Source organism: Pongo abelii, chromosome 13, assembly GCF_028885655.2.
Source record: "Pongo abelii isolate AG06213 chromosome 13, NHGRI_mPonAbe1-v2.0_pri, whole genome shotgun sequence".
Lineage (NCBI taxonomy): Eukaryota > Metazoa > Chordata > Mammalia > Primates > Hominidae > Pongo > Pongo abelii.
Window position 1 is genome coordinate 102,982,390 of NC_071998.2, and position 26,529 is coordinate 103,008,918.

The 26,529-nt window shown below is 42.8% G+C and overlaps 1 protein-coding gene across 1 annotated transcript in view; it reads left to right on the forward strand.

Annotated features, from left to right (window-relative positions):
* Positions 1-6,616: 6,616 nt before the first annotated feature.
* Positions 6,617-26,529, forward strand: part of UGCG (UDP-glucose ceramide glucosyltransferase) — a 38,497-nt gene continuing 18,584 nt past the window's right edge. The window contains exons 1-2 of the mRNA XM_024252442.3: positions 6,617-7,185; positions 24,623-24,764. Coding sequence (XP_024108210.1) covers positions 7,088-7,185; positions 24,623-24,764 — 240 coding nt within the window. The 5' untranslated portion in view covers positions 6,617-7,087. The remainder of the gene's footprint in view (positions 7,186-24,622; positions 24,765-26,529) is intronic.

Sequence of the window (26,529 nt, forward strand, 5' to 3'; positions counted from 1 at the left end):
CACTGTGTTAGCCAGGATGGTCTCGATCTCCTGATCTCGTGATCCGCCCGCCTTGGCCTCCCAAAGTGCTGGGATTACAGGCGTGAGCCACCGCGCCCGGCCTTAAATTCTTCCACTTGTTGTTTGTGCTCTTAATGAACTGTTCTGCAATGACATTATGTTTCATAAAATTGCTCTTAACTGAAGCAAATGATATGGTGGAAGGAAAGAGCAAGATGTTTAAATTCCCAGCGCATCCTAGCAGAAAAACATGATATACCTTCCTAAGTCTCAGATGGTGAAATTGACTTTCCTAAATCTCAGATGGTGACGTATACATTACATCGGTTATTAAACTAAACAATGCTAGACCAAAATCTACTTTGCAAACTGACTTTTGAGAGTTGAACATCTACTATATGTTGTTTAAATTAACTCAATACTCTACTTGCTTATTTAAATAGCATTGGCTTTGGAGTCTGACAAAGCCGGGTCCAAACTCCATCGCTCTCACTTACTGAATGTCATCTGGGTATTTAACTTAATCTTTTTGGCTTACTGTACAGTTTATGACTGTTGTGAAAATCAAGTTAATAGTTAAATAATTTCCCTAGCATGCCATTTATGTTCCCTTGTTCGGTAAATATTAGTCAATCTCTCTCCACAATAAACTTCCTGAGTTTGTTTACACACACACACAAGCTGCATACATAGTCTAGGTGAAGATTTTAGCATTATGAGCTTAAATAAACTAGAATGAGTCATAACTATCTATCTAAAAAGAAAGAAATTTCCAAAAACACTTTTAAAAAGATAATAGTTGAGGCCAGGTACAGTGGTTCAAGCTTAGAATCCCATCACTTTGGGAGGCCAAGATGGGTGAATCCCTTGAGTCCAGGAGTTTGAGACCAGCCTGGGCAACCTGGCAAAACCCCATCTCTACAAATAATTTAAAAAGTATGCAGTGAGCCGAGATCATGCCACTGCACTCCAGTCTGGGTGACAGAGCGAGACTCTGCCAAAAAAAAAAAAAAAAAAAAAACACATTAGCCTGGTGTGGTGGCAGGTGCCTGAAGTCCCAGCTACTTGGGAGGCTGAGGTGAGAGGATCACCTGAGCCTGGGAGGTCGAGGCTGTGGTGAGCCATGATTATGCCACTGCACTCCAGCCTGGGTGACAGAAGGTGCTTAAGTGCCCACAAGGTGCTAAACCCTGGGATCTGACAGCAAATTAGTAATTCTTTTTAAGACAGAGTCTTGCTCTGTCACCCAAGCTGGAGTGCAGTGGTGTGATCTTACTGCAACCTGTCTCAAAAAAACAAAACGAAAAAACAAAAAACAGTTGATATTTACATGGGGCATATTTGAACATCTTTTGAATTTAGCTTCGGTTAAGTATAAACATTAGTGGTTCGATCTAGGAAAGTATGGATTAAAACAAGATTAAGCATGAAATTTTAAAAGAAAAATGAGTATGTGATTTAATTTAATTAAATTAATTAATGTATTTTTGAGAAAGTCTCACTCTGTTCCCAGGCTGGAGTGCAGTGGCACGTGATCTCAGCTCACTGCACCCTCTGCCTCCCAGGTTCAAGCAATTTTCCTGTCTCGGCCTTCTGAGTAGCTGGGATAACAAGCACGCACCTCCATGTCTGGCTAATTTTTGTATTTTTAGTAGAGACAGGCTCTCACTGTGTTGGCCAGACTGGTCTCGAACTTCTGACCTCATGATCCGCCTGCCTTGGCCTCCCAAAGTGCTAGGATTACAGTCGTGTCCGGCCAAGTATGTGATTTAAAAAAAAGATTTTAGGCCAGGTGCAGTGGCTTACACCTGGAATCTTAGCACTCTGGGAGGCTGAGGCTGGCGGATCACAAGGTCACGAGATCGAGAATATCTTGACCAACATGGTGAAACCCCGTCTCTACTAAAAATACAAAAATTAGTCAGGTGTGGTGGCGTGCGTCTATAGTCCCAGCTACTCTGGAGGTGGAAGCAGGTGAATCGCTTGAATCCGGGAGGTGGAGGTTTGCAGTGAACCGAGATCGCACCACTTGCACTCCAGCCTGGGCGATAAGAGCGAAATTCCACCTCAAAAAAAAAAAAAAAAAAAAAAAAGATTTTAATTAGGCATTTGCATATGAGTTAGCATAGCAGCTGAGAAGAACATGAACTCTAGTAAACTCTAGTCACTCCCCTGGACCGCACCCACATATATAAACACAGGATACCAGTGGTTTATCAAGATCAGGCCCTGAACTGATAATTTGCCTGGAACCTTTGTATCATTTAAAGGCAATTTGCAGTAACACAGTATCTTAGGATCTGAAGGCTTTTACAAAGTTACCATTTCATGCATAACAAACCAATGTAAGTTAATCACCTGAGCTGTTAAGGTATTTTTCTACTTAATTCTAAACATGTTTAGAAAAAAGACAAGAATTACTTTTTTCTTGGCATTATCACCACAAATTTCCTGTCAATTGATTCTAACTTTGTTTATGAAACTTCAAATTTACTCAATTTCTGGAGGATCACCTTGTTTTCACCTTATTTTTTAAGTTTTTATAGGGCTGAAAATTTACAGTATGCCTATCTTTTAAAAATAATAATACACTCACCATAGAAAACTGAATTGTGATCTTTAAAATGTTTACATGAAAAATTATTTATAACAATGACAAAGATGGAAAATATGTGATATTGAGACGAAAATTATGTTGTTGACAGTCAAGTAGAGTATGGGCTTCGGAGTAAGTCTTCAGGACGTGATTAGTTGAACTAATATGTAATTACTCTAACTCTTTAGCTTAATTTTATAAGATAAAGGAGGAGGTATGGAAGTTAATGTGTATTTTTCTCACAAAGGAAAACCATTTAAAAATCTTTACAGACAAAGGAGAAAGCTGAGAAATTTTTCTAGAAATATTTCCAGAAAATTTCAGAAGTCACTGAAATTTTTCCAGTGACTTCTGTCAATGGATAAATAAACATTTTATCTATTTCTTCAGTCAACAAATATTTAAGTGCCCACAAGGTGCTAAATCCTGGGATCTGATGGCAAACTGGTCATTTTTTTTTTTTTAAGTCAGAGTCTCGCTCTGGCACCCAAGCTGGAGTGCAGTGGCATGATCTTGGCTCACTGCAACCTCTGCCTCCCAGGTTCAAGTGATTCTCCTGCCTCAGCCTCCTGAGTAGCTGGAATTACAGGTACCCACCACCATGCCCGGCTAAATTTTGTATTTTTTGTACAAACAGGGTTTTACCACGTTGCCTGCCACCACGCCCAGCTAATTTTTCTATTTTTCGTAGAAACAGGGTTTCGCCATGTTGCTCAGGCTGGCTTGAGATCCTCCCACCTTGGCCTCCCAAAGTGCTGCAATTACAGGCCTGAGCCACCACGCCCAGCCGCAAACTGGTGTATCTTATTCAGACATTTATAGCATTTCTGATGTTATACACATATTTGTATAAATATATATGTAGAACACCTTTAGTGGAACACTCACTAATTTTTTTTAAGAATTTACTTTTCAGAGTAGTTTTAGGTTCACAGCAAAACTGAGCAGAAAGTACAGAGGGTTCCCATATACCTCTTGCCATTCCCTCCACCAGCCTCCTTCACTATCAACATCTTGCACCAGACCACCATATTCGTTACAACTGATGGACCTATATTAACACACCATTATCACCTAAAGTCCATAGCTTACATTAGGATTCACTCTTGGTGGTTTATTTTCTACGGAGTTTGCCAAATATATGACATGTATACACTATTATAGGATCATACAGAATAGTTTCACTCACAGTCCTAAAAATCCTCTGTCATCTATTTGTCCCTCTTTCCTCTGCTCCATGGCAACCACGGATCTTTATACTGTCTTCATACTCTTCCCTTTTCTAAAGCTGTTGTTTTAAAACGAAGTTGGGGTAAACATAGTTTAACTAGGGTCAAGTATAATATAACTGATCTTTAATGTACTGATTATACTCAATTTAGCAAATTTGTTAACTCTTAAGAATATCTACTTTCACATTTCTTTGGCCTCTTTTTTTGTGTTATTGGTCATACTGTATAAAATCCTTTGTTGTAAGGTTCCAGAAAACATTTTTGAAAAAATGCAGAATACAAAACAATGTTTAAATTAAGCAATTGGTGTTCCTCAAATCTAAGAGGACATTTAATTATAAGATGCAGCATTATTTTATATATCACTAAGATGCACTATTATTTTATATTTGAGTAAAAAAACCACAAGCCATTGGCTGGGCACGGTGACTCACGCCTGTAATCCCAGCACTTTGGGAGGCCAAGGCAGGTGGATCACGAGGTCAGGAGTTCGAGACTAGCCTGACCAATATGGTGAAACCCCGTCTCTACTAAAAACACAAAAATTAGCCGGGTGTGGTGGTGTGCACCTGTAGTCCCAGCTACTCGGGAGGGTGAGACAGGAGAATTGCTTGAACTCAGGAGGCAGAGGTTCCTGTGAGCCTAGATCACGCCACTGCACTCCAGCCTGGGCGACAGAGCGAGACTCCACCTCAAAAAAAAAAAAAAAAAAAAAAAGAAAAAACATACGCCAATTAACTGTAAGATGGCATTGACTGTGAGATGCATTCCCATTTCAGAGAAATTAAAATTTGTTAAAGTGTTTTTTTGAAGTATGCCTTAGAATTAACTACAATAGTAAATTTTTGTTTGGAACGTTATTTCGATGTTAGGATTCTATTCCGCTTTTTTTTTGAGACAGGGACTCACTGTCACCTAGGCTGGAGTTAAGTGGCGCGATCACAGCTCACTGCAGCCGCCACTTCCCAGGATCAGGTGATCCTACCACCTCAGCCTTCCTGGTAGCTGGGACTATAGGTGCCAGCAGCATGCCTGGCTAATTTTTTTTTTTTTTTTTTTTGTAGAGACACGGTTTCATCATGTTGCCCAGGCTGGTCTCAAACTCCTGGCCTCAAGCAATCCTCCTACCTGAGTCTCCCAAACTGCTGGGATTACAGGCATGAGCCACTGCGCCTGGCCCTCCATCCTGCTATTTTTATCAGCCAGTAACTCTCAACAGTGGGAATTTGATTTTGAAGCATTGTTCTTTCCCACTGGTTCTACACCAGTGAAGCCAAGGATGTTAATCGAGGAATGGTTCGGACATTAACTCTTCTAGTTGTAGTTTGTCATTTAATTGCAGATTGAGGTAGATCATTCAGTGACTATTAACTATCATAAACAGCAATAATAAACAATTTCTTTTCTTTTTTTTTAATTCATTTATTTTTTTTCGAGACGGAGTCTCGCTCTGTCGCCCAGGCTGGAGTGCAGTGGCGCGATCTCGGCTCACTGCAACCTCCGCCCCTCCAGGTTTAAGCAATTCTCTGCCTCAGCCTCCAGAGTAGCTGGGATTACAGGCGCCTGCCACCACGCCCGGCTAATTCTTTGTATTTTTAGTAGAGACGGGGTTTCACCATCTTGGCCAGGCCGGTCTTGAACTCCTGACCTCGTGATCCACCTGCCTCGGCCTCCCAAAGTGCTGGGATTACAGGTGTGAGCCACCGCGCCCAGCCACAACTTCTTTTCAAAATTGAATTCAATTCTGAAATATCTCAAGGGAGGTCGTGGATTATTTAAAAGGAAATCACTTGCAACAATAAACATAAAACAATGCAGAAATAGTATAAACTCATCTAGATTGAAGAAACATAAACATTGAGTACTAGCATCTTCTTGGGATGACTTAAAATTAGGACAAATACTTAGTTACCTTACTACCCAAAGTGACATTTCTTCCCATTTTAGAGCTGTGCTGTCCACACGTACAATTAAAATTTTCTGGTAGCTAGCCAAAGTATTTAAAAAGAGAAATTAACTTAATAATTTACCTAATTTAATGTAATATGTCCAAAATATTATCTTTTCAACATGCAATCAATGTAAAATTTACTAACGAGATGGTCTTCCACATCTGGTGTACTGTTTACTCCAGAGTGGCGAGCTGTCTTTCCAACCCTCACTTAGCCACATGTGGCTACCGTATTGGACAGCAGTCTTAGGGGATTTCAATATCAACTGATTCTTTAATTCTGAGTTTGAGAATTTCTTTTTATAATACACACGGTCGCTAAGGCGCTTAGAGATCTGTGAGGCGCATGGAGATTATTTTACTCTCAGGTCCCTTTTGATCCAAGATCCCACAGCATTAAACGCAGTAAGAGGGAAGGCAATGGGCATCCCTTGCGCCCAGGAACGTGGCCTGGAGGGCCTGGCTGCTCCGAGCAGTAGCAGTGCCCGGCGGGGAGGCTGCAGACGCGGCGTTGGAAGTTGGATTTCGAGACAAGCTCCGGCAGCTGCCCGGAACCCGTGTCTTTTTCTGGGGCACCCAGGAACAGCAGGGCCGGACGGAGAGAGAGCAGCCTCCAGCCAGGCACAGGGTCCCGAGCCGCCACCGACGCCGAGGGAGCCCGGCCCAGGGCTGAAGCGCTTTCCGCCTAGGTGGGCGGCAGCGGGAGCGAGGAGCCGGAGGAAGCCCGGCCTGCGTCCCGCGGGCAGCAGGACACGATCTCCCCGGCGCGCTCTCGCCGGCGCCGCAGCGGGCGCGCAGGCGACACGGTGGGCGTGGAGCGGCGGGGGCACCGCCCCTGGGAGAGGCGGGCGCCGCGGTTCCGGGGGCGGGACGCGCCGAGGAGTGAGGCGCGAGCCGCCGGTTTTGATTAGTTCGCGGAGCTGCGGCGGCGGAGCTGCTCGGCCGGGAGTCCGGCGGTGAGACGGAGAGGCGGCGGAGGTGCCCGCGCCCAGGGTCTGGTCGGCGGCCGCGAGGCTCGGGAGAGGCGAACCGGAGGGCGGGGCCTCGGTCGCCCCGACCAAACCCGGGAGACCGCAGCACCCGCAGCCGCCCGCGAGCGCGCCGAAAACAGCGCGCGGGCGAGAGCGCGCGGGCGGGGGCGCGCAGGCCCTGCCCGCCCCTTCCGTCCCCACCCCCCTCCGCCCCTTCCTCTCCCCACCTTCCTCTCGCCTCCCGCGCCCCCGTACCGGGCGCCCACCCTGTCCTCCTGCGGGAGCGTTGTCCGTGTTGGCGGCCGCAGCGGGCCGGGCCGGGCCGGCGGGCCGGGGGATGGCGCTGCTGGACCTGGCCCTGGAGGGAATGGCCGTCTTCGGGTTCGTCCTCTTCTTGGTGCTGTGGCTGATGCATTTCATGGCTATCATCTACACGTGAGTGAGGGACCGCAGGAGGGGCTCGGGGCAGGGGTCCGGGGCTCGGGGACAGGCGACAATGGGAAACGTTTGCGCTTTGAAGGGGACTGGGCTCGGGCGGGGGTGGAGAAAGCTGATTGTCAGGCTGTTCCCCCCGTTCCCTCGCCCCTCGGACCGGCGGTGGCGGTGGTCTTTGCGAGGGAAAAGTGTTGGGCGTGGGAAGGGTTTGCTGGGCTGCAGGCGACTGCCCAGCCAGGCGAAAGGAGACTGCTCTTACGTGTCAGGCTGAAGGTGGTGGCTCGGTTTGATTGTGCTGGGGATTCGTGTGATTTTTCATCTGGGCCGAGATGTATGGTGTATTGTTTTTTTTCTCCCGACCTGGGCCACGTTTCTGTTAGGGTGGTGATTGTGTCCACTTTTTTGGGAGCTGCTCACAGCTATCTGGACACCTCCCTGTGAATTTTCTTCCTGGAAGGGCTCTATGCCCTTAGATAGGTGTGAAGCACCTGTCCACCCTGAAAAATATCCACCAAACCTCTGAGCTGGCTTGATAGCTTTGAGTGCTGTCAGCTTGTACATCTCAGCGTGGTTTTCTTTCCTTTTTTCAGTTCCTCGTTTTATTGTCTTATGTAGATTTGTACTCTCCCCGCGCCGGCCACATCTTTTCATTTTTGTTTAACAAATACTTCTTGAGGCCTACTAGATACCATTCACTGTTATTGGCCAGGGGACACGGTGGTGAGCAGGACAGAATTCCTGTCCTCATGGGGCTTACATTCTAGAAGGAAGGAGCAGATAAAATCCAAATAAGGTTATGAGATTGTGATGAAGCGTGTAAGTAAAATAGAACTGGGTGATGGCGTGAATAGAGAGACACGGGGTATGTGGCCAGTTTGGTATATACACTGTTTAAGGTGGAATCTGCCTCTGTAAAGAAATGAAAAAATTATATAGAGCACATTACTGATATCGATTCACTTGGATTTTTAGTCTGAGGGGAAAAAAGAGCAATTGTATATAGTAATCGTTATCATGAACTAGAATAGAGTGTATGTTAGTGGAAGAGACTTTAAGAAATTAGTTACTTTTAGTTTTTTGTGGGTTTTTTTTTTTCCTTTTTACTGCGGAAAAAGTGTGCCTTTGCTTTTGGAAACACTATTTTATTAGTATAGTGTGGCATTTCCTGGTACTGAGAAAGATGATGCTGGTACAAGTTATACTGATATTTCTTTGAAAGTGAAAGAAAACATGCCACTTGGATATTGTTGACTTTAGTTTTTGGAGTTTGTGAGCTTAGTCACTGAGCACATTCTGGAGTTCATTTAAAATATGTGAGTTTTTTCTTTAAAAAAATCGTTACTTTTTACAGTCATAAAAACAAAAAATGCTTACTGTGTAAGGAATTTATGCAATAGAGAGGGATGGAGAAAATTAAAACATGCACACACCAAAATTACATTACCTTGTTAACCTTTTGTGACTAGCCTTCCAATCTGTGTGTGTGTGTGTGTGAGAGAGAGAGAAGGAGGGAGGGGAAGGGGGAAGAGAGAAAAGGACTATATTATGATTATTGTTCTGTAACCTGCTTTAAAGTTCATCTGTTTAATAAATATTTATTGAAAAGCCGTTTTGTGCAAGGCACTGTTGTAGTTGCTGGAAGAGTGAAGAACAAACGTAAGGGCCCTGTTCACATGGAACTGTCCTGTAAAATGTCTTGACCATTTTTTGCATGTCAATATCTGTATGATCTCTACATCATTTGTAATAGATGCAAACAACACTGTGATGAATTTATATGCATACATCTTTGAGAAATGATCTCAGTTATATTTCCGAAAGAGGAATTATTGGGCCAGAAGTGGTGCACGTTTTAAACTTTGATACATATTGGCCCCATAGAAATGTTATATATATATTCACAGTCCTGGTAACATTGTATGATGGCCCCATTTTGCCCTACAAACACTAAGTAGCAGGTATTTCACTGTTTTCTGTTTCTGTTTTCATTCCTTAAAGTTACATTGAGCACTTTTAAAATATGTTTATATGCTAGTTACATTTAGATGTAAATTACATACTCGTAATCCTTTGCCTGTGCTGCAATCTGGTGCTGAATTCATCTTTCTGATATAAAGGTTGTTTTCTGTTATCTGTCACATGTAGCATTCTTTTCCCCAGTCTGTTTTTTGTCTTTTAACTTTGTACATATATTTGACATGGAGAAAAGTGTGTGTGCATGTGTGTTTTAGGTAGATAGGTCTTTCCGTTTCTTTTACATTTTCTAACTCTTATAATTTTTATATCTTCCTTATTCCTCCAAATTATTATATATGTTAATCTCTGCTTCCTCTTAGTATTTTTATTTTTTCTTAATTTTTTCACATATTACCCTAAATTCACCCAGTATTTTACTTCGTTATATGAGAGCTAGAGCCCTAATTACAGTTTCTTCTAAATATTTAGAGACTTGTCCAAAATTACTTATCAGATGATTATTTGATTATTCCACTGTTTTGAAATATTTTTATTATAAACTGAATTCTGCTTTATACTTGGGTATGTTTCAAAGCTTCTATTGCCCTTTCTTAACCTATTTTAGATGGCAGATGTTTGTAGGATTTCTGCCTACAATGTTAAAGGTAACATTCAGATTAGAGACATTTCAAATTCAAGAGTCTTATTGTTGAGATTGAAGATTTCCTAAAAATAACTAAAGATTATAGCCTTGGCAAGTTAAATAGCCTTTATGGGTTAATTTTTTTTTTTTTTTTTGGGGGGGGTGAGTGCTAGTGTGGCTTGATAGCTTGGGGCTTGAGGTGAAATTGTATAAAAGCCTGGAACTGGTGGTAGTGTTTCTCTTCTAGCCCTTAGGAGCCACGTTGCTGCATGATGAAGTGATCTAAGCAGAAACCTTGCTTCATTCTCTCTCCCCTATCCCATCCACCTCGTATTATTATTATTTCCCTGTGTACATAAGGTCCTAATGTTTAGCACCAGGCTTTATCTTTCGACTGGAGGTGTTAGGCTAGTGTGGAAATAATTTATGTGTCCTTAAATATTAGCTACCCTCAAGTAAAACAGAGGTCCTTTTTTACCTGGAGGTATACGTGTGTGTGTGTGTGTGTGTGTTTGTGTGTGTGTATGTGTGTGTGTATTTTTCCTTTGAGACAGGGTCTTGCTCTGTTGCTTAGGCTGGAGTGCAATGGCACGATCTTGGCTCACTGCAACCACTGCATCCCAGGCTGGAATGATTCTCCTGCTTTAGCTTCCTAGGTAGCTCCCAAGTAGCTGGGACTACAGGCATGCCTGGCTAATTTTTGTGCTTTTTGTAGAGATAGGGTTCTGCCATGTTTCCCACGCTGGTCTTGAGCTCCTGGACTTAAGTGATCTACCTGTCTTGGCTCCCAAAGTGCTGAGATTACAGGTGTGAGCCATCATGCCTGACCCCTTGGAGATTTTTTAAGATTTTTTAAAGTTAATTCTGCTTTCTACAAACATATTTCCTTTATTTTGTTTATTATTATTTTTTTGAGACAGTCCTCTCTGTTGCCCAGGCTGGAATGCAGTGGCTCGATCACAGCTCACTGCAGCCTCCACATCCCAGGCTCCAGCAATTCTCCCACCTCAGCCTCCCAAGTAGCTGGGACTACAGGTGCATGCCATCACACCCAGCTAATTTTTGTTACCCAGGCTGGTCTCAAACTCCTGGGCTCAAGTGATGCCCCCACCTCGGCCTCGTGAAGTTCTGGGATTACGGGCGTGAGCCACTGCGCCCAACCCAAATATGCTATTTCTAATGTACAGCAACTTCAATACCTGATGCATAGTTTTTGAATGGAATTTGCATACTCATTGTGTTAGGATAACTGCGATAAACTACCTGTCAAAAACTGGTTATGTTTTTAATGTAAATTTTAGCATTTGGGATATTATTTTTAGTTAGTACGATCTTTGCCTTAAATTCATGAATACTTGGTGTTCCGAGCCTTAGTGGAATGTAAATTGAGAACGTCTTTTTTGGGTTTAGTCCTGAGAATGCCCTTGGACTGTGGTCAAACATTCATCAGTCAGGATCATTGCTACAATGATCCTACTTTCAGGGAAATGAATAAGGCAATCCAGCAATTCAGCCCCTTTAACCTGAGCCTGGGAAGATACAGAATTAAACTATAGTGTGATAGCTTTAAAGAGCAAAGTGAGGGGCAGTGTAGGGAGGGAGAGCATCAAGAAGAATAGTTAATAGATACTGGGCTTAATACCTAGGTGATGGGGTGACCTGAGCAGCAAACCACCATGGCACATGTTTACCTATGTAACAAACCTGCACATCCTGCACATGTACCCCTGAACTTAAAAGTTGAAGAAAAGGAAAAGAGCAAAGTGGAAATTGCAAGATTTTAATATTGAGTGATGGTTCTATTGATTCATCATCCCTCCCTTTCTCTCTCACATTAATTAGTTCAGCACACCTTCATATCTATCCTAGATGTTGAAGCTATGTCTACTCTCTGGTGTCTCTAGCTGCAGCCTTGCACCCCCTCGATTTTCTGTTTCTTATTGTGTAGCCTTTATCCTTCTGGATTACTAATCTTGGATCACAGTAGCTTAAAATCTTACCATGAATCCTCATTGCCTCCAGGTACAGTTCAAACTCCTTAGTGAGACAAGCACAGCTCTGTAGGAGCTGAACCAGCAACGTTGTATTACTGGCATTTCCCCAAATGTGCAATGTGCTTTCTTTGGAATTGTCTTTACTTTCTTTCTTTTTTCTTTCTCTTCCTTCTTTCCTTCCTTTTTTTTTTTTTTTTTTTTTTTGAGATAGAGTCTCGCTGTCGCCCAGGCTGGAGTGCAGTGGCACGATCTCGGCTCACTGCAGGCTCCACCCCGTGGGGTTCACGCCATTCTCCTGCCTCAGCCTCCCGAGTAGCTGGGACTGCAGGCGCCTGCCACCTCGCCCGGCTAATTTTTTGTATTTTTAGTAGAGATGGGATTTCACTGTGTTAGCCAGGATGGTCTCGATCTCCTGACCTCGTGATCTGCCCGCCTCGGCCTCCCGGCCGAGTGCTGGGATGACAGGCGTGAGCCACTGCGCCCGGCCTTCCTTCCCTTTTTGTTGCTTAATTAACTCCTACTCGTTCAAGTCATTTTAGACTTTAGTTCCGTATTGGGTTAGGTGCCCCTTATGGCACCCGGTCATCTCCTATTTGTTTTCTATGGTGGTGGAATCTTTTAGATTCTATAGTGTAGTAAGCCCATTGTCCAGTGGGCAGTTTGTGTTTTCCTATAGAGCTAACTCACTACTGGTTATTTTACCTTCTGTGAGAGAATTTGTGTTAGCAAAGTTAAGCTTGCACAAGAAGGTGTGCTTTGTATTGCTTATGAAGCCCATTTTGAAGCAATACCATTTTTGAAATAAGCGATACATGTAGTAAATTGGTCATGACATACCGATTATAAACAGACAGTAATATAGTCATGAGTGATAACAATAACAAAGGTCATTAGTCACTGGAAATTGCTGGCATGGACTATGTGAAGTTAGGGACCTGCTGATATAGCAGTGAACCTAATTTTACACGAAATATTAACAAGCTTTGTGACATGGAGCAGGGAAGATAAATTCCTAGAGTCAGATAAATTGGTTCAGCAGAACCACACAGCGGAATTATAAAAACAACACATTCTGGGGTTGTTGAGCAAGGTGAACTTTTGCCCTTGTGGAATTCATATTATTCCTTAGAAACCTAGAGTGAAATTCTCTCTTTTTTTTTTTTGAGACAGAGTCTCATTCTGTCGCCCAGGCTGGAGTGCAATTGTGCGATCTCGGCTCACTGCAACCTCCGCCCTCTGGGTTCGAGTGATTCTTGTGCCTCAGCCTCCCAAGCATCTGGGACTACAAGCACGTGCCACCATGCCCTGCTGGTTTTTGTACTTTCAGTAGAGATGGGGTTTTATCATGTTGGCCATTCTGGTCTCGAACTCCTGACCTCAAGTGATTCCCCCGTCTCAGCCCGGCAAAGTGCTGGGATTACAGGCATGAGCCACTGTACCCAGCCGAGTGAAATTCTTGTGCCTCACTTGTGAAGGGCTGTATTAAGGTTGCTGCAGAGGCTGCTTCCCGCCATCTGAAGGGGAAGGAGCCCACCCTCCTTGTTTAACCTTTACCTGTCTCTGATGGGTTTCCCTGCATGCCAGGCTTTCCTCTTGCAAAAGCCAAATTTGAAAACAAAACTGTAAAAGAAGTTATTTAAAAATGAGACAGACCAGGTGCGGTGGCTCACGCCTGTAATCCCAGCACTTTGGGAGGCCGAGGCAGGCGGATCACCTGAGGTCAGGAGTTCGAGACCAATCTGACCAACATGGCAAAACCCCATTTCTACTAAAAATAGAAAAATTAGCCAGGTGTGGTGGCAGGCGCCTGTAATCCCAGCTACTTGGGAGGCAGAGACAAGAGAATCACTTGAACCCAGGAGGCGGGGGTTGCAGTGAGCCAAGATCGTGCCACTGCACTCCAGCCTGGGTGACAGAGTGAGACTCTGCCTCAGAAAAAAAAAAAAAAATGTTCCCACTTTGGCTTTTTTTCTTTTCTTTTTGAGACAGGGTCTCGCCCTGTTACCCAGGCTGGAGTGCAGTAGTGCGATCATGGCTCACTACAGCCTTGACCTCCCAGGCTCAAGCAATCCTCCTACCTCAGCCTCCTGGGTATCTGGGACTACAGGCACATGCCACCATGCCTGGCTAATTTTTGTGTTTTTTGTAGAGACGGGGTTCCGCCGTGTTGGCTAGGCTGGTCTCGAACTCCTGAGCTCAAACAATCTGCCCACCTTGGCCTTCACAGGTGCTGGGATTATAGGCCTTTTCCATTCTTCAGTCACCTAGTCTTTCTAGACCTGTGGTTGTCAAGTTTGACTGCACTATGGAGTCACATCGAGGGCTTAAAAAAAAGAAACGACTGCTGCCTGGGTCTCACCCCTACAGACATGGTTAAATTGGTTCAGGCATCAGTATTTTCAAAACTCCCTAGGTGACACGGATGTGCAGCCTAGGCTGAGAATGACTGCCCCAGGCTGTCTGCCCACAGTTGTGTCCAGCACCTGCCACCTCTTGGCTTCAATTTAATTCTCCATTTAGCCCAGAGCCCACAGTTCATCACTTCATTATCTTGCCTCTTGTCCCACCTCGTATCAGTCTGCCCTGTTATCCTGAATCCATCCAATAATTATAGCTGCTCAACTTTGAAAATCCTACAGAGGGTAATCACACAGCCATGTGGACTAATACTGCTACACATTGGTAGTCTCAGGGCTCAGCTAAACCTGCATGTGGTGCTGCCTGGCAGTACTTTTTTTTCTGTATTTAGTTTTGACACCCATCACTTAAAAAAACCTCTTCTAAATCTTCATTCTACCACATTCTTGGTAGATGACCTTAGCTCCTACTTCATACTGTGGATCCCATCATGCCTTAAATTAGTTTTTTCTTTTTCTCTCTTTGCCCTTCGGCTAGCTCTTCTTGAATTTTTAAAGAATTTCAAGTAGTCAAAATTGAACTAGAGGCTGGGCGTGGTGGCTCACGCCTGTAATCCCAGCACTTTGGGAGGCCAAGGCAGGTGGATCACCTGAGGTCAGGAGTTTGAGACCAGCCTGGCCAACATGGGGAAACATCATCTCTACTAAAAATATAAAAAATTAGCCGGGCGTGGTGGTGCTCACCTGTAATCCCAGCTACTCCGGAGGCTGAGGCAGGAGAATCACTTGAACTCGGGAGGTGTAGGTTGCAGTGAGCCAAGGTTGTGCCATTGCTCTCCAGCCTGGGCAACATGAGCAAAACTTCGTCTCGGGGGAAAAAAAATTCAACTGGAGAGCCAAGGCGGGGAGGATCGCCTGAGTCCAGGAGTTCAAAACCAGCCTGAGCAATATAGCAAGACCCCATCGCCACAGGAAAATTTAAAAAAATTAGCCAGAAGCAGTGGTATGCAGTGAGCTATGATTGCCACTGCACTCCAACCTGGGTGAGAGAGCAAGATTGTATCTCAAAAAAACTAGAAAAATTAAACTAGAAGCCCTCTGTTCCACTCTTTGGCCCTTTCACTCACTGTCAGGTTTCAGTAGAAACTAGTGTTTGTTTACTGTTATCACATCTCAACTCCCATTCATTTACTTTTTAACCCATTTTTAGCTATCTACGCTTACCCTCCGTGAACTGCCCCAATTCTTGCCAAAAGTGCTCAGAGATAGCAGTAAGTACATATATAATCTACTGGACATTACCATTCTTATCTTGGTCTCTCCAGCAGCATTCAGTGTTATTCTTTCTTGAACCCTTTGAGAAAGAAAACAGCCTGGCCAGATAAACCCTTCTGTCACTTTACTTGCATCCTGGCTGTCTTTCTGCTTCTTTGATCCCCACTTTTAGTCTCCTTCATGCATTACTCTTTTTTTTTTGAGAGGGAGTTTCGATCTTGTCATCCAGGCTGGAGTGCAGTGGCACAATCTTGGCTCACTGCAACCTCTGCCTCCCAGGTTCAAGCAGTTCTTCTGCCTCAGCCTCCCAAGTCGCTGGGATTACAGGCGCACCACCATGCCCGGCTAATTTTTGTATTTTTAGTGGAGACGGGGTTTCACCATATTGGTTGGGCTGGTCTCGAACTCCTGGCCTCAGGTGATCCACCCGCCTCAGCCTCCCAAAGTGCTGGGATTACAGGCATGAGCCACTGTGCCCGGCCTCTCCTTCATGCATTACTGATTCGATAATAATATATTCCTTCTTGGCCAGTCTTCTAAGAATGCTGTGTGTTGGAGAGCTTGTGGATTTACCTTATGGTGGATGGCTTCTGTATTTTTATCTCTAGGCTAAGCTTACCTGCTGAGCTCTCTGTATCTGTTTATTTATTTACTCTTCATTTATTCAAAATTATTTTTAAAAATTGAGAACATACTATGTATTATTGCTTTGCTGGGCTCTGGAGAATTTATATTCTACTGTAGTGTTTCTCCAATTGTAGTTGACTGCCAGCCTGCATCATTTGGGATGCTTGTGAAAAATGCAGATTCCTAGTCTCTTCATCCGGTTTATTCACTTGTGGTCTCTACCTGTGGGCATTATTTATACTAAAAGTTGCAAACCTCTGATCTCCTAGATGAGATGTCACCACTTGATGTCTTGAGAGTAAATTAAAGTTCGTATGTTCAAAAATTCATTACTCTTTCCCATCTCTCATTGTGCCTAGATTTTACGAATGGCACCACTAGTTACCATAGCCTGACCCAGGTATACCCCTCATTCTCCCTCATTCCCCCTCCAGCAATACCATCATCAGTTATTGGCTAAACTCCTTGATTCTGAGTTCTCACCTTCTCTTGACTTTACTTCCTTCGGTTGTTTCTTTTGTGTGTGTGTTTTGTTTTGTTTTGTTTGAGACAGTCTTGCTGTGTTGCCCAGGCTGGAGTTCAGTGGTGCAGACTTGGCTCACCACAACCTCTGCCTCCCGGGTTCAAGCGATTCTCCTGCCTCAGCCTCCCGACCAGCTGGGATTACAGGTGTGCGCCACCACGCCTGGCTAATTTTTGTATTTTTGGTAGAGACGGGGTTTCACCATGTTGGCCAGGCTGGTCTTGAACTCCCAACCTCAGGTGATCCACCTGCCTAAGCCTCCCAAATTGGCTGGGATTACAGGCATGAACCACTGCACCCAGCCTTTCACTTGTTTCTTATGCCTTTCTGGTTTGTGTGCCTCTCTCTTTCTTTTGGACCTTTGCAATTTTTTCCCCTTGCCTTCCATCTCCCCTGCCTGTACTTTATTCTCTTAACTTCTGTAAATACAAAAATGATCCTGGTTGCTTCCTTTTAGTCTTTCATGGTTATTTCTTGCCTAGAGGATGAGCTCCAGGCCTTTTCAGACTTGTCTGTGAAGTCACTAAGAATTTATAGCAGAGATGAGTCTTAAAGCAGTGCTGCTCAAGCTTGAGTGTGCCTGTAAATCACCTAGAGATCTTGTTAAACTGAAGATTCAGTTTCAGTAGTTTTGGGGGGTGAGGCCTGAAATTTTGAAGCTCTGAAAAGCTCCCAGGTGTTGCCAATGCTGCTGGTCCATGGGCCACACTTGGAGTATGAAAGTCTGGCAAGACTGCCTCCTAGGAATAGTTGGATGCTTCCATCTCTCTTCTCTAGAAGTGTTCCAGACATACTTTGATGATAGCCTGTATCACACTGCATTTGCAGAGTCCCATACAGACTTGACTTCTGAATGAGAGGTGGCCTGTGCACATGTGAGAACCACCTCTCCTATTAACACATGGAAATGCTGTAATAATTAGACACTTACACACCCAGAGCCTGAAAATATGAAAGGAAAATCTGCATATTCCAGAAACCAAGAGGGAATGCAAAGCAGTGGGTTGGTCTGGTCTGCTAATTTGAATCCCGGTGGGGTTTTAATTTATTGATATTTCTTCTCATTGGTATATTTTCCTGATTCTTTTGCATGCGTGGAAATTTTTTTTTTTTTTTTTTTTTAACTTGCAGCCCGCTTCATGCTTTTATGCAATCCTTTTGGTCCCTATGCTTGGAAATTTTTTAATAGATGCCAGACATTTTGAATTTCACCGTGTTGGGTGCTGGATGTTTTTGTTTTTCTGGACTCTTGACTCCAGCTCTTCATTTTCTTTTTTTTTGAGTTGGAATCTTGCTCTGTTGCCCAGGCTGGAGTGCAGTGGCGCCATCTTGGGTCACTACAACCTCCGCCTCCCAGATTCAAGTGATTCTCCTGCCTCAGCCTCCCGAGTAGCTGGGATTACAGGCACGTGAGACCACACCTGGCTAATTATTTTTTGTATTTTTAGAAGAGATAGGGTTTCACCATGTTGGGCAGGCTGGTCTCGAACTCCTGACCTCAAACTATCCTCCCGCCTTGGCCTCCCAAAGTGCTGGGATTACAGGCATGAGCCACCGCACCCAGCCTACCTTATTTTCTGTGTCATAGGAATCACTATCTTCCTTTGCTTGATGTCCAGTATCTTCAAAACTGTTGTCTCCTGTATTTTTTTTATTTTTTTATTTTTTGGTTGTTTCAGGTGGGAGAGAGTAAATCTGGTTAGCGTTTCTTCATCTTGTCCAAAAGTTGAAGGCTTGGGGGATAGTGGGAAGAGTAGGGTTTTTAGTACTAGTGGGAGGACAGAGTCAATGCTGCATACTAGTTATAATAACCTCAAACTGTAAACAACCCAAACATCCATCAACAGAAAGTAAATAAAGTGTGGTATATTAGTAAAACTATCCTGTAACAAGAGTGAATACATGATAGCTAAATGTAACAACGCGTATGATTCTCACAAACATAACGCAACCCAAAGAGGCCAGATAGGAAAGATACATCCTATGGGATTCCATTTATATAAAAATTTAAAGCCAGCAAAACTAGTCTGTAGTGTTAGAAGTCAGGACAATGAGTACCCTTGAGGGGAGCATAGTACGTGGAAGGAGACACGAGGGGACTTCTGGGGTTCTGCTAATACTGTTTTTTGATCTGGGTACTGGTTACGTGAGAGTTTCACTTTGAGAAAATTCTTTGAGCTGTGTACTTACATGTGACTTTATAATATGTACATTATGTATCAATAAAAAGTACCTCCCCACACACCACTTTGCCAACAAAAAGGTCAGGGCTGCAAGCCAAATGCATTGCAGGAAGGTAAGAACTGGATTCCCAGTATAGAATCTAGAAGCAAGTCATCTGCCCTAGGCTGAGGGTGGAAGTGGACATCCATGAGAAAGCTTGTGCAACGTGTAGGAATCGTAGGCTCAAGTTCATACTGTCTAGGAAATGCAGAAACCCTGATCTGAGACACTAAAAGAAAAACTGGTTAGAAACCAGGAAAACTTGTAAGACCCTGTCCGTGCCACTTATAATACTGCCCCACTTTAAGGGCTCCACCATCGAGGCCATTTTTGAAACACTAGGCAATTGATCACAGTGCCCGCCCTCCCTCTCTCCGTCTCCATCACCCAGGCTGGCGTGCAATGGTGCGGATCTCGGCTCACTGCAACTTCTGCCTCCCGGGTTCAAGTCATTCTTGTGCCTCAGCTTCCCGAGTAGCTGGAATTATAGGCATGTGCCACCACGCCCAGCTAATTTTTCTATTTTTAGTAGAGATGGGGTTTTGCCATGTTGGCCAGGCTGGTCTTGAACTCCTGACCTCAAGTGATCCGCCTGCCTCGTCTTCCGAAAGTGCTAGAATTATAGGCATGAGCCACTGCACCAGCCCACAAGGCTACTTCTGACCTTGGAAACTCTTCCTTATTTTGAAAAAAACCACTGGGATGTAAAAAATTTTTTGAAAAAAAAATCACTGGGATTTTTAAAAAAAATTTTGAAAAAAATCACTGGGATTTTAGAGCTTTTTATTCTGTCATCCACATCTCAAACTCTTTCGTGATTTCTGTGTAGAAATCTGTAGATTGGCTTCCAACACACTGGTCATGGCCAAAGGCATTGTTTCCACCTGTGGAACGATTCTCCAGAGCAAAGCTTTGTTGACATCTTTAAGAGTTTTGTAAGGAGAAGAGCTTCTGGGCATGTGCAACCCAACTTCCCCATTAAGCCACAGCTCCTCGACAGTAGGGAATTCACCTGTTGCTTGTTGAATTTCAGTGCATATAATAATGACTAGTGTACATTTGGGGCTCTAAAGATGTTGTTCAGTAAGTGACTGCAAAGTAGTCATGGAGTACCACTGTGTGCTGAGCCTAGTGCTAGAGGTGTTTTGTTTATTTGGTGACTTAATGGATATTCTTTTATTGTTTTGATAAACATTTCAAGTAATTTGTACCACGTGGCTTTGTTAGTTGCATTATGTAAGTCAAAACAATATTCTGCAAGGTAGGATCTTGTACTCTAGGGGGTGCACAACAAACTAACCTGTTGGATTTTGGAAAGAAAATATTAGAGAGAGACAGGGACAGAGGGGAGGCACAATTACATTTTTTAAAGGCCCCGTGATATAGTCTGGCTTATTTTGAGTAGAAATTTCAGATACAGTACTTAACAATTCTCTTCATCCATAAACCTAGAGAGGGCTTTGTGGCTGTTGGGAGAGTCAGAATGAATCTATGATAAAATACTGCATTCTCAACACGAAAAGTTCTTCAAAGGAGGAGATGTATCTAATGGTATTTAAAGTAAAACATCTTAGGAGAAGGGAACAGTAGGATCTACTCTAAACTTCACCAAAATGTAATCGCCTCTAGACTATTCAGTAGAGCTTAGATGATCTTCGTTGCTGCTGTTTTTGATCTAAAGCCTTGCCGCAGGCACTGAGATTATTAGTGGGCCAGGTTTCTCTGTTACTTGGCCAGCACTTGACCTACATGTTTTGGTAGTTTAATAGCACTTAAGGATCACACAGTGGGACCAACAGATAAAAATCACTGGGATTTTAGACCTTCTTATTCTGTCATCCACATCTCAAACTTTTTCATGATTTCTGTGTCTTTGCCTGTCCCTCTCTCTGGTCTGCATTCTGGGTAGCTTCTTCTAATCTAGATTCCAATTGTTTCGTAAACTGTGAGTACGTAAGATTCGGTATTACTTGTCTTTTGAGTTTCTGATGTCAGTGATTGTACCTGTCATTTCTAGAACTTGTGTGGTTCTTTTCATATTATTTATGGTCATATATGATGTATTTCCCTCATTTCCTTCTCTTCTCTTGGGTTTTGTTCAGGTACACAGGGAGGTTGCATTCTTGGCCCAAACCCACGTGGTGAGGTGTTCTCCAAGAAGACTTTTTTCTTTTTTGTTTTTGTTTCTGTTTGAGATGGAGTCTCTCTCTGTTGCCCATGCTGAAGTGCAGTGGCGTGATCTCTGCTCATTGCAGCCTCCGCCTCCCAGGTTCAAGGGATTCTCATGCCTCAGCCTTCCAAGTAGCTGGGACCACAGGTGCACACCACCATGCCTGGCCATATTTTGTATTTTTTAGTAGTGACGGAGTTTCACCATGTTGACCAGTCTGGTCTCAAACTCCTGACCTCAAGTGATCCACCTGCCTCCACCTTTGAAAGTGCTGGGATTGCTGGCATGAGCCACTGTGCCTGGCCAAGACTTTTTTCTTTTATTCTATTTCACTGAGGACTGAATCCAAGATGGAGAGCATCCGCATCTTCCCTCTATGGACGAGGATTTTTCTGCTTGCCTTTCAGGGAGTCCAGATTTACCCAAGGCTCTCAGAAGAGTTGTCCTGTCATTCTTATCTCAGGCTTCTCTCCATCTCCAGGTCACCAAGGACCAATAGATGGTCAGGAGGCAAGCATGGACTCCAGCGCTCAGTCACTGAGTGGTTTTTTTCTCATTTCTGACCTTAGAGACTCTTCTTTATTTTCCTAACGGTTCAATTATGTATTTTAAAACATGCTTTTACTACACTTGTATTAAAAAGGAAGAGAGAAAAGTTTATGAATATGTACATATATAATTCATATATACCATAAATGTGTGTATATATTTTGACTTGTATATGCATTTTTAAAACCTCTGGAAGGACAAGAAACTAGTAATGCTGGGGAAGCAGTAATGGAAACAGGTAGATGGGGGGGCATTGGTGACAGATTTCTTTTATAGACGTTCTTAATATTTTTAGTGATTTGAGCCATATCAGTATATTACCAGTTCGGGGGCTGAACGTGATGGCTCATGCCTGGAATCCCAGCACTTTGAGAAGCCAGGGCAGGAGGATTCTTTGAGCCTAGGAGTTCAAGACCAGCCTGGGCAATATAGTGAGACCCCATCTCCATAAAAAAATAAAAAAATTAGCCTGGTGTGGTGGCGTGTACCTGTCATCCTAGCTACTGGGGAGGCTAAGGTGGCAGGATCGCTTGAGCCTGGGAGATGCAGATAATTACACCACTGCATGCCAGCCTAAGCAACAGAGCAAGACCCTGTCTCATATATATATATATATCCTGTTCAATCAATTAATTGTGTAATATAAACTTTTTTCTCCAGCAGTCTAGATGTTCTTTACCCGGTGGGTTTCAGACATCTAGTCTGCTATTTTGTTAGAAATAGAATAGTGATTACTTTTGTGGTTATATGCATTTTAGATCATGGTTTTGCCTGTCTGGTCCTCCAGATGAACTCTATAGAGCAATATTTTCCAGACTATCTATGGCAAAGCAGTTGTTCTTTAAAATTTTCCAATCTGGCTGGGTGTAGTGGTTCACACCTGTAATCCCAGCACTTTGGGAAGCCGAGGCGGGCAGATCACTTAAGGAGTTCGAGACCAGCCTGGCCAACATGGTGAAACCCTGAGACTACTAAAAATACAAAAAGTTAGCTGGGCATGGTGGTGCATGCCTGTAATCCCAGCTACTTGGGAGGCTGAGGCAGGGGAATCATTTGAACCTGGGAGGCGAAGGTTGCAGTAGCTGAGATTGTACCACTGCACTCCAGCCTGGGTGGCAGGGCAAAACTCTGTCTTAAAAAAAAAAAAAATTCCAATCTGCCATGAGCCAATACTTTGGTAAACTACAATAAAAATAAATTGCTGATCACATGCTTGATGTCATGACAATGTTAAATTGATATGACATTTATATGAATTAAAAGGTTTCACTTGCAAACCAGTAAAAAGCAATGCTGTACCAGACCACACTTTGAGTAGCACTGCGATAGATGGTGCTCCAGTATTTTCTGGTACTTGGTGTATCAGAAATTGATACCAACCTGTTCTTTAAATTTCTTGTTGGTTTTAAAGTTTTTCCATTGTAAACCTGGTGTGTGTGTGCATGTCTGTGTAAAACTGAAACATTAGGTGTTTGCTACAGCACACACCTGCCTTAGTTAGAGACCAAGCCCATGGCTAAGTGGTCTGGGTGGTGATACTGGTGTCCCTCCAAAAGTCTTTCCCAGTTTAATAGCGGATTTTATCAAATCAAGATGCATTGATGCAAGTATTTTTTGATCATCTAGAAGTTCTCATTGGTTGATTTTCACAGTAAGTCAGAGCTGCCATCTGGCTGGCAGCAATTGTAAGGTACCATTGATGTCAGAGATGTTAAAATGTGGAAGAACATGTGTCTTAGAATATCTTGCAGATGGACCCATGATTGTTCTAGTGTCTAATTACTGTCGAATGCTTGGAGACTTGTTTATGAGAAGTACTTGTCACGTATTTACGAGAAGTAGGAGGCCTTCAGTGGCTTCCTTTAGAAACCTCACCACTGTTATTGAATGGCATCTTGTTGCGACAGCCTGATGTTAACTGGGGCATGTTCTGTCTTCTCTGGCATTGCTTCTTTCTTTTTTTTGAGACGGAGTCTCACTCTGTCACCCAGGCTGGAGTGCAGCGGCACAATCTTGGCTCACTGCAACCTCCACCCACTGGCTTCAAGCGATTCTTCTGCCTCAGCCTCCCGAGTAGCTGGGATTATAGGCACCTGCCACGACGCCCAGCTAATTTTTTTTTTTCTTTTTTAGTAGAGATGGGGTTTCACTATGTTGGCCAGGCTGGTCTCGAACTCCTGACCGCAAGTGATCCACCTGCCTCGGCCTCCCAAAGTGCTGGGATTACACAGGCTTGAGCCACCGCACCTGGGTGGCATCGCTTCTTTCATTAGGAGCCCTGCTGTGCTGCAGCATCCTTGCAATGGACCAGCAGTGAGAACGTTGGCCATTCAGTCACTTATCTATGAACTAGTGGCTAGTGGCACTGGTATATCTTCCAGTGTCATTAATAGACATTTTTCTCATCATTGAGTTTTTTTCTTACTTTCAGTTTCCTTCTGTTCTACCCCTGCCATTCTGACCTTATTAGTATTGGGAGTTCCAGTTGTCCCATTATCTTGCTTGCCATGCAGACTGCTTGACACTTCTTTTAACTGTGTATTATCGCACTGCAAAGAAATTTCTCAGAAAGTTCTGGTTATCCTTTCGTAATTTTCTGCTGCAGACGGGGTTTTATTTTACCTGTTTTTATAGTTCTGTGGCCACTTCAGTGGCAATTTAAGAGGAAGAGGAGTTAATCTTTGGGCTAACACTGCCATTCATTTCTTCACCATGTATTTTATTGAAATGCCTGTGCTATGCCTGGCATAGTTCTGTGAGTACAGCAATAGTCAGAGAGTAGTACATCACGGGTATTCAATCTTTTGGCTTCCCTCGGCCACATTGCAAGAAGAATAATTGTCTTGGGTCACATATAAAATACAGTAACAATAGCTGATGAGCTTTAAAAAATCGCAAAAAATCTCATGTTTTAAGAAAGTTTATGAATTTGTGTTGGGCCGCATTCAAAGCCATGCTTACCTGGTTCTACTTCCCTTCATGTTTAGATCTTCTTTTAGAAAGATGTCAACTTTTAAAAATCTTAACTTAGAATTTAGTGATTTATTGATAGCTTGTCAGTGCTTTGATTTGACACTAATGTATTCTATAGAAATAATTTTTGTATCATTTGCTTTTTAGCCGATTACACCTCAACAAGAAGGCAACTGACAAACAGCCTTACAGCAAGCTCCCAGGTGTCTCTCTTCTGAAACCGCTGAAAGGGGTAGATCCTAACTTAATCAACAACCTGGAAACATTTTTTGAATTGGATTATCCCAAAGTAAGTACAGTGTTACGGTTTTTTGTTTTGTTTTGTTCCTCTCATGATAAACATTTAGGGATTTTAACACTGTATAAGGTGAAGGTATTAAAAATTCAGGATGATATTGGCCTCATAAAATATAACCTTTAGCGGTAGTCATCAGAGAACAGAAACAGGGTTGAGGAAGGGTGTAAATTCCCTTTCTAACCACCTGTATGTCCGTGTGAAGTAGAGATCCCTGAGTCAACCTTCTGAAACTCAGACATTGTCAAGTGCCTGGTAGTTTGAAAATAAAAATTTTCTTCCATGAGAGTTGGATATGAACAATAGGAAGAGGAGACAAGGAGAGGGAGAAAGCAGTGTTAGTGGTCTGAAATGGGTTGCAGTACAGCCAGAACTAAACGTGACTTCTCCGGAGAAACTGGCTTTGAGCCAAGAATAGATTACAATTAGCGGTAAGGTAGGGTTTCATCTTACCTCATTTTTAATTTCCTTACTGTTCTGATTTTAATAGCTACTTGTATTGCTTATACCATTTATCTATATAATCTGTATATCTGTAAACTCAGTGTACTCCCTTAATTGGAGAACTTCAGTTTTCTTGAGACGAAAGTATTCTTTTTATCACTTTGCTTTAGTAGTCCACCTGTAGTTTCTTAGGATAACTTAATATTCTTTGATTTTTGTACTTAGGTTTACAGCAGCTTTGTATTAAATTGCTTGAGACTGGCTTTTGAAAGGGCATTTTGGTGGTAACAGACCACTTGTGAGAAGAATGTGTCTTTAAGCCTCTACCCATTTGACTTTCAGTACAGTTTAGTTTTCCCTTTGTGGTATCTACTCACTTGCCTCAATTTTTACCCTGTTGCCTCAGTTTTTCCATAGCTATGTTTGCTACTGGGAGAGTCGTCCCTCTGAATTTTTTTGGACAGGGTAGCTCAGATAGTCAGAAGGAAGATGATATGCGCACTACACTTCTCATGGTGACTGGTTTTCATGCTCTTATTTCTTTTCTTTTAGCCTTTATTTTTCTTGGTAGCACCAATGAAAAGAATAGAGAAGACACAGATGTGATAGCCTTAATGCAGCACTTATTAAGTAGGTAGACATGAGTATCATTCAGTTGTATTTTTAGTGTTTTTATATTATTGCTTTGGAGTTTTGGAGTTTAGAAGCCAATTTCGGAGTATTGGAAGCTGTTTTGAAGCAAAAAAATTATATGTTCTAGTTTGTGTGTGTTTATATGCTTAATAATTTTAGATATTTGAATTAAATACATGTGTTAACTTCAATTAAATATGTAATTTTTAAATAAGATATAATTGTACATACTTGTTTTTTCAAACTAAAAAATGTAAAACTTAGCCTTTTGTAATTGAGAAAGAAAGATATTAATAAAATAAATTGTAAAATAGGCTTTGCAGTAAGAAAAATGGGAGATTTTCAAGCTCCATAAAAGTAAATCCAAAGGAGAATTAATGTTTACGAATGAAAGAAATTTTTCATTGATTATGAATGAATCTTAGAGCATAGCTTAGAGTCATATGCATTATCATTGTAAAACTTAATCTCACGTTTCAGTTTTTGAACCATCCTCTTTCACTTTCCCCGTTCAACCACTCTTAAAATTGGTCATGGGATTTTTATGTTGCAGTGCTTGTGAGATGATAGTCATGGGATTTAAATGCTTGAGGAAGGCAGTGAGGGGTTTAGTTGTAGAAAGAATGTTTTTTTTTTAAGACAGTATCTTGCTTTGTCACCTAGGCTGGAGCATAGTGGCACA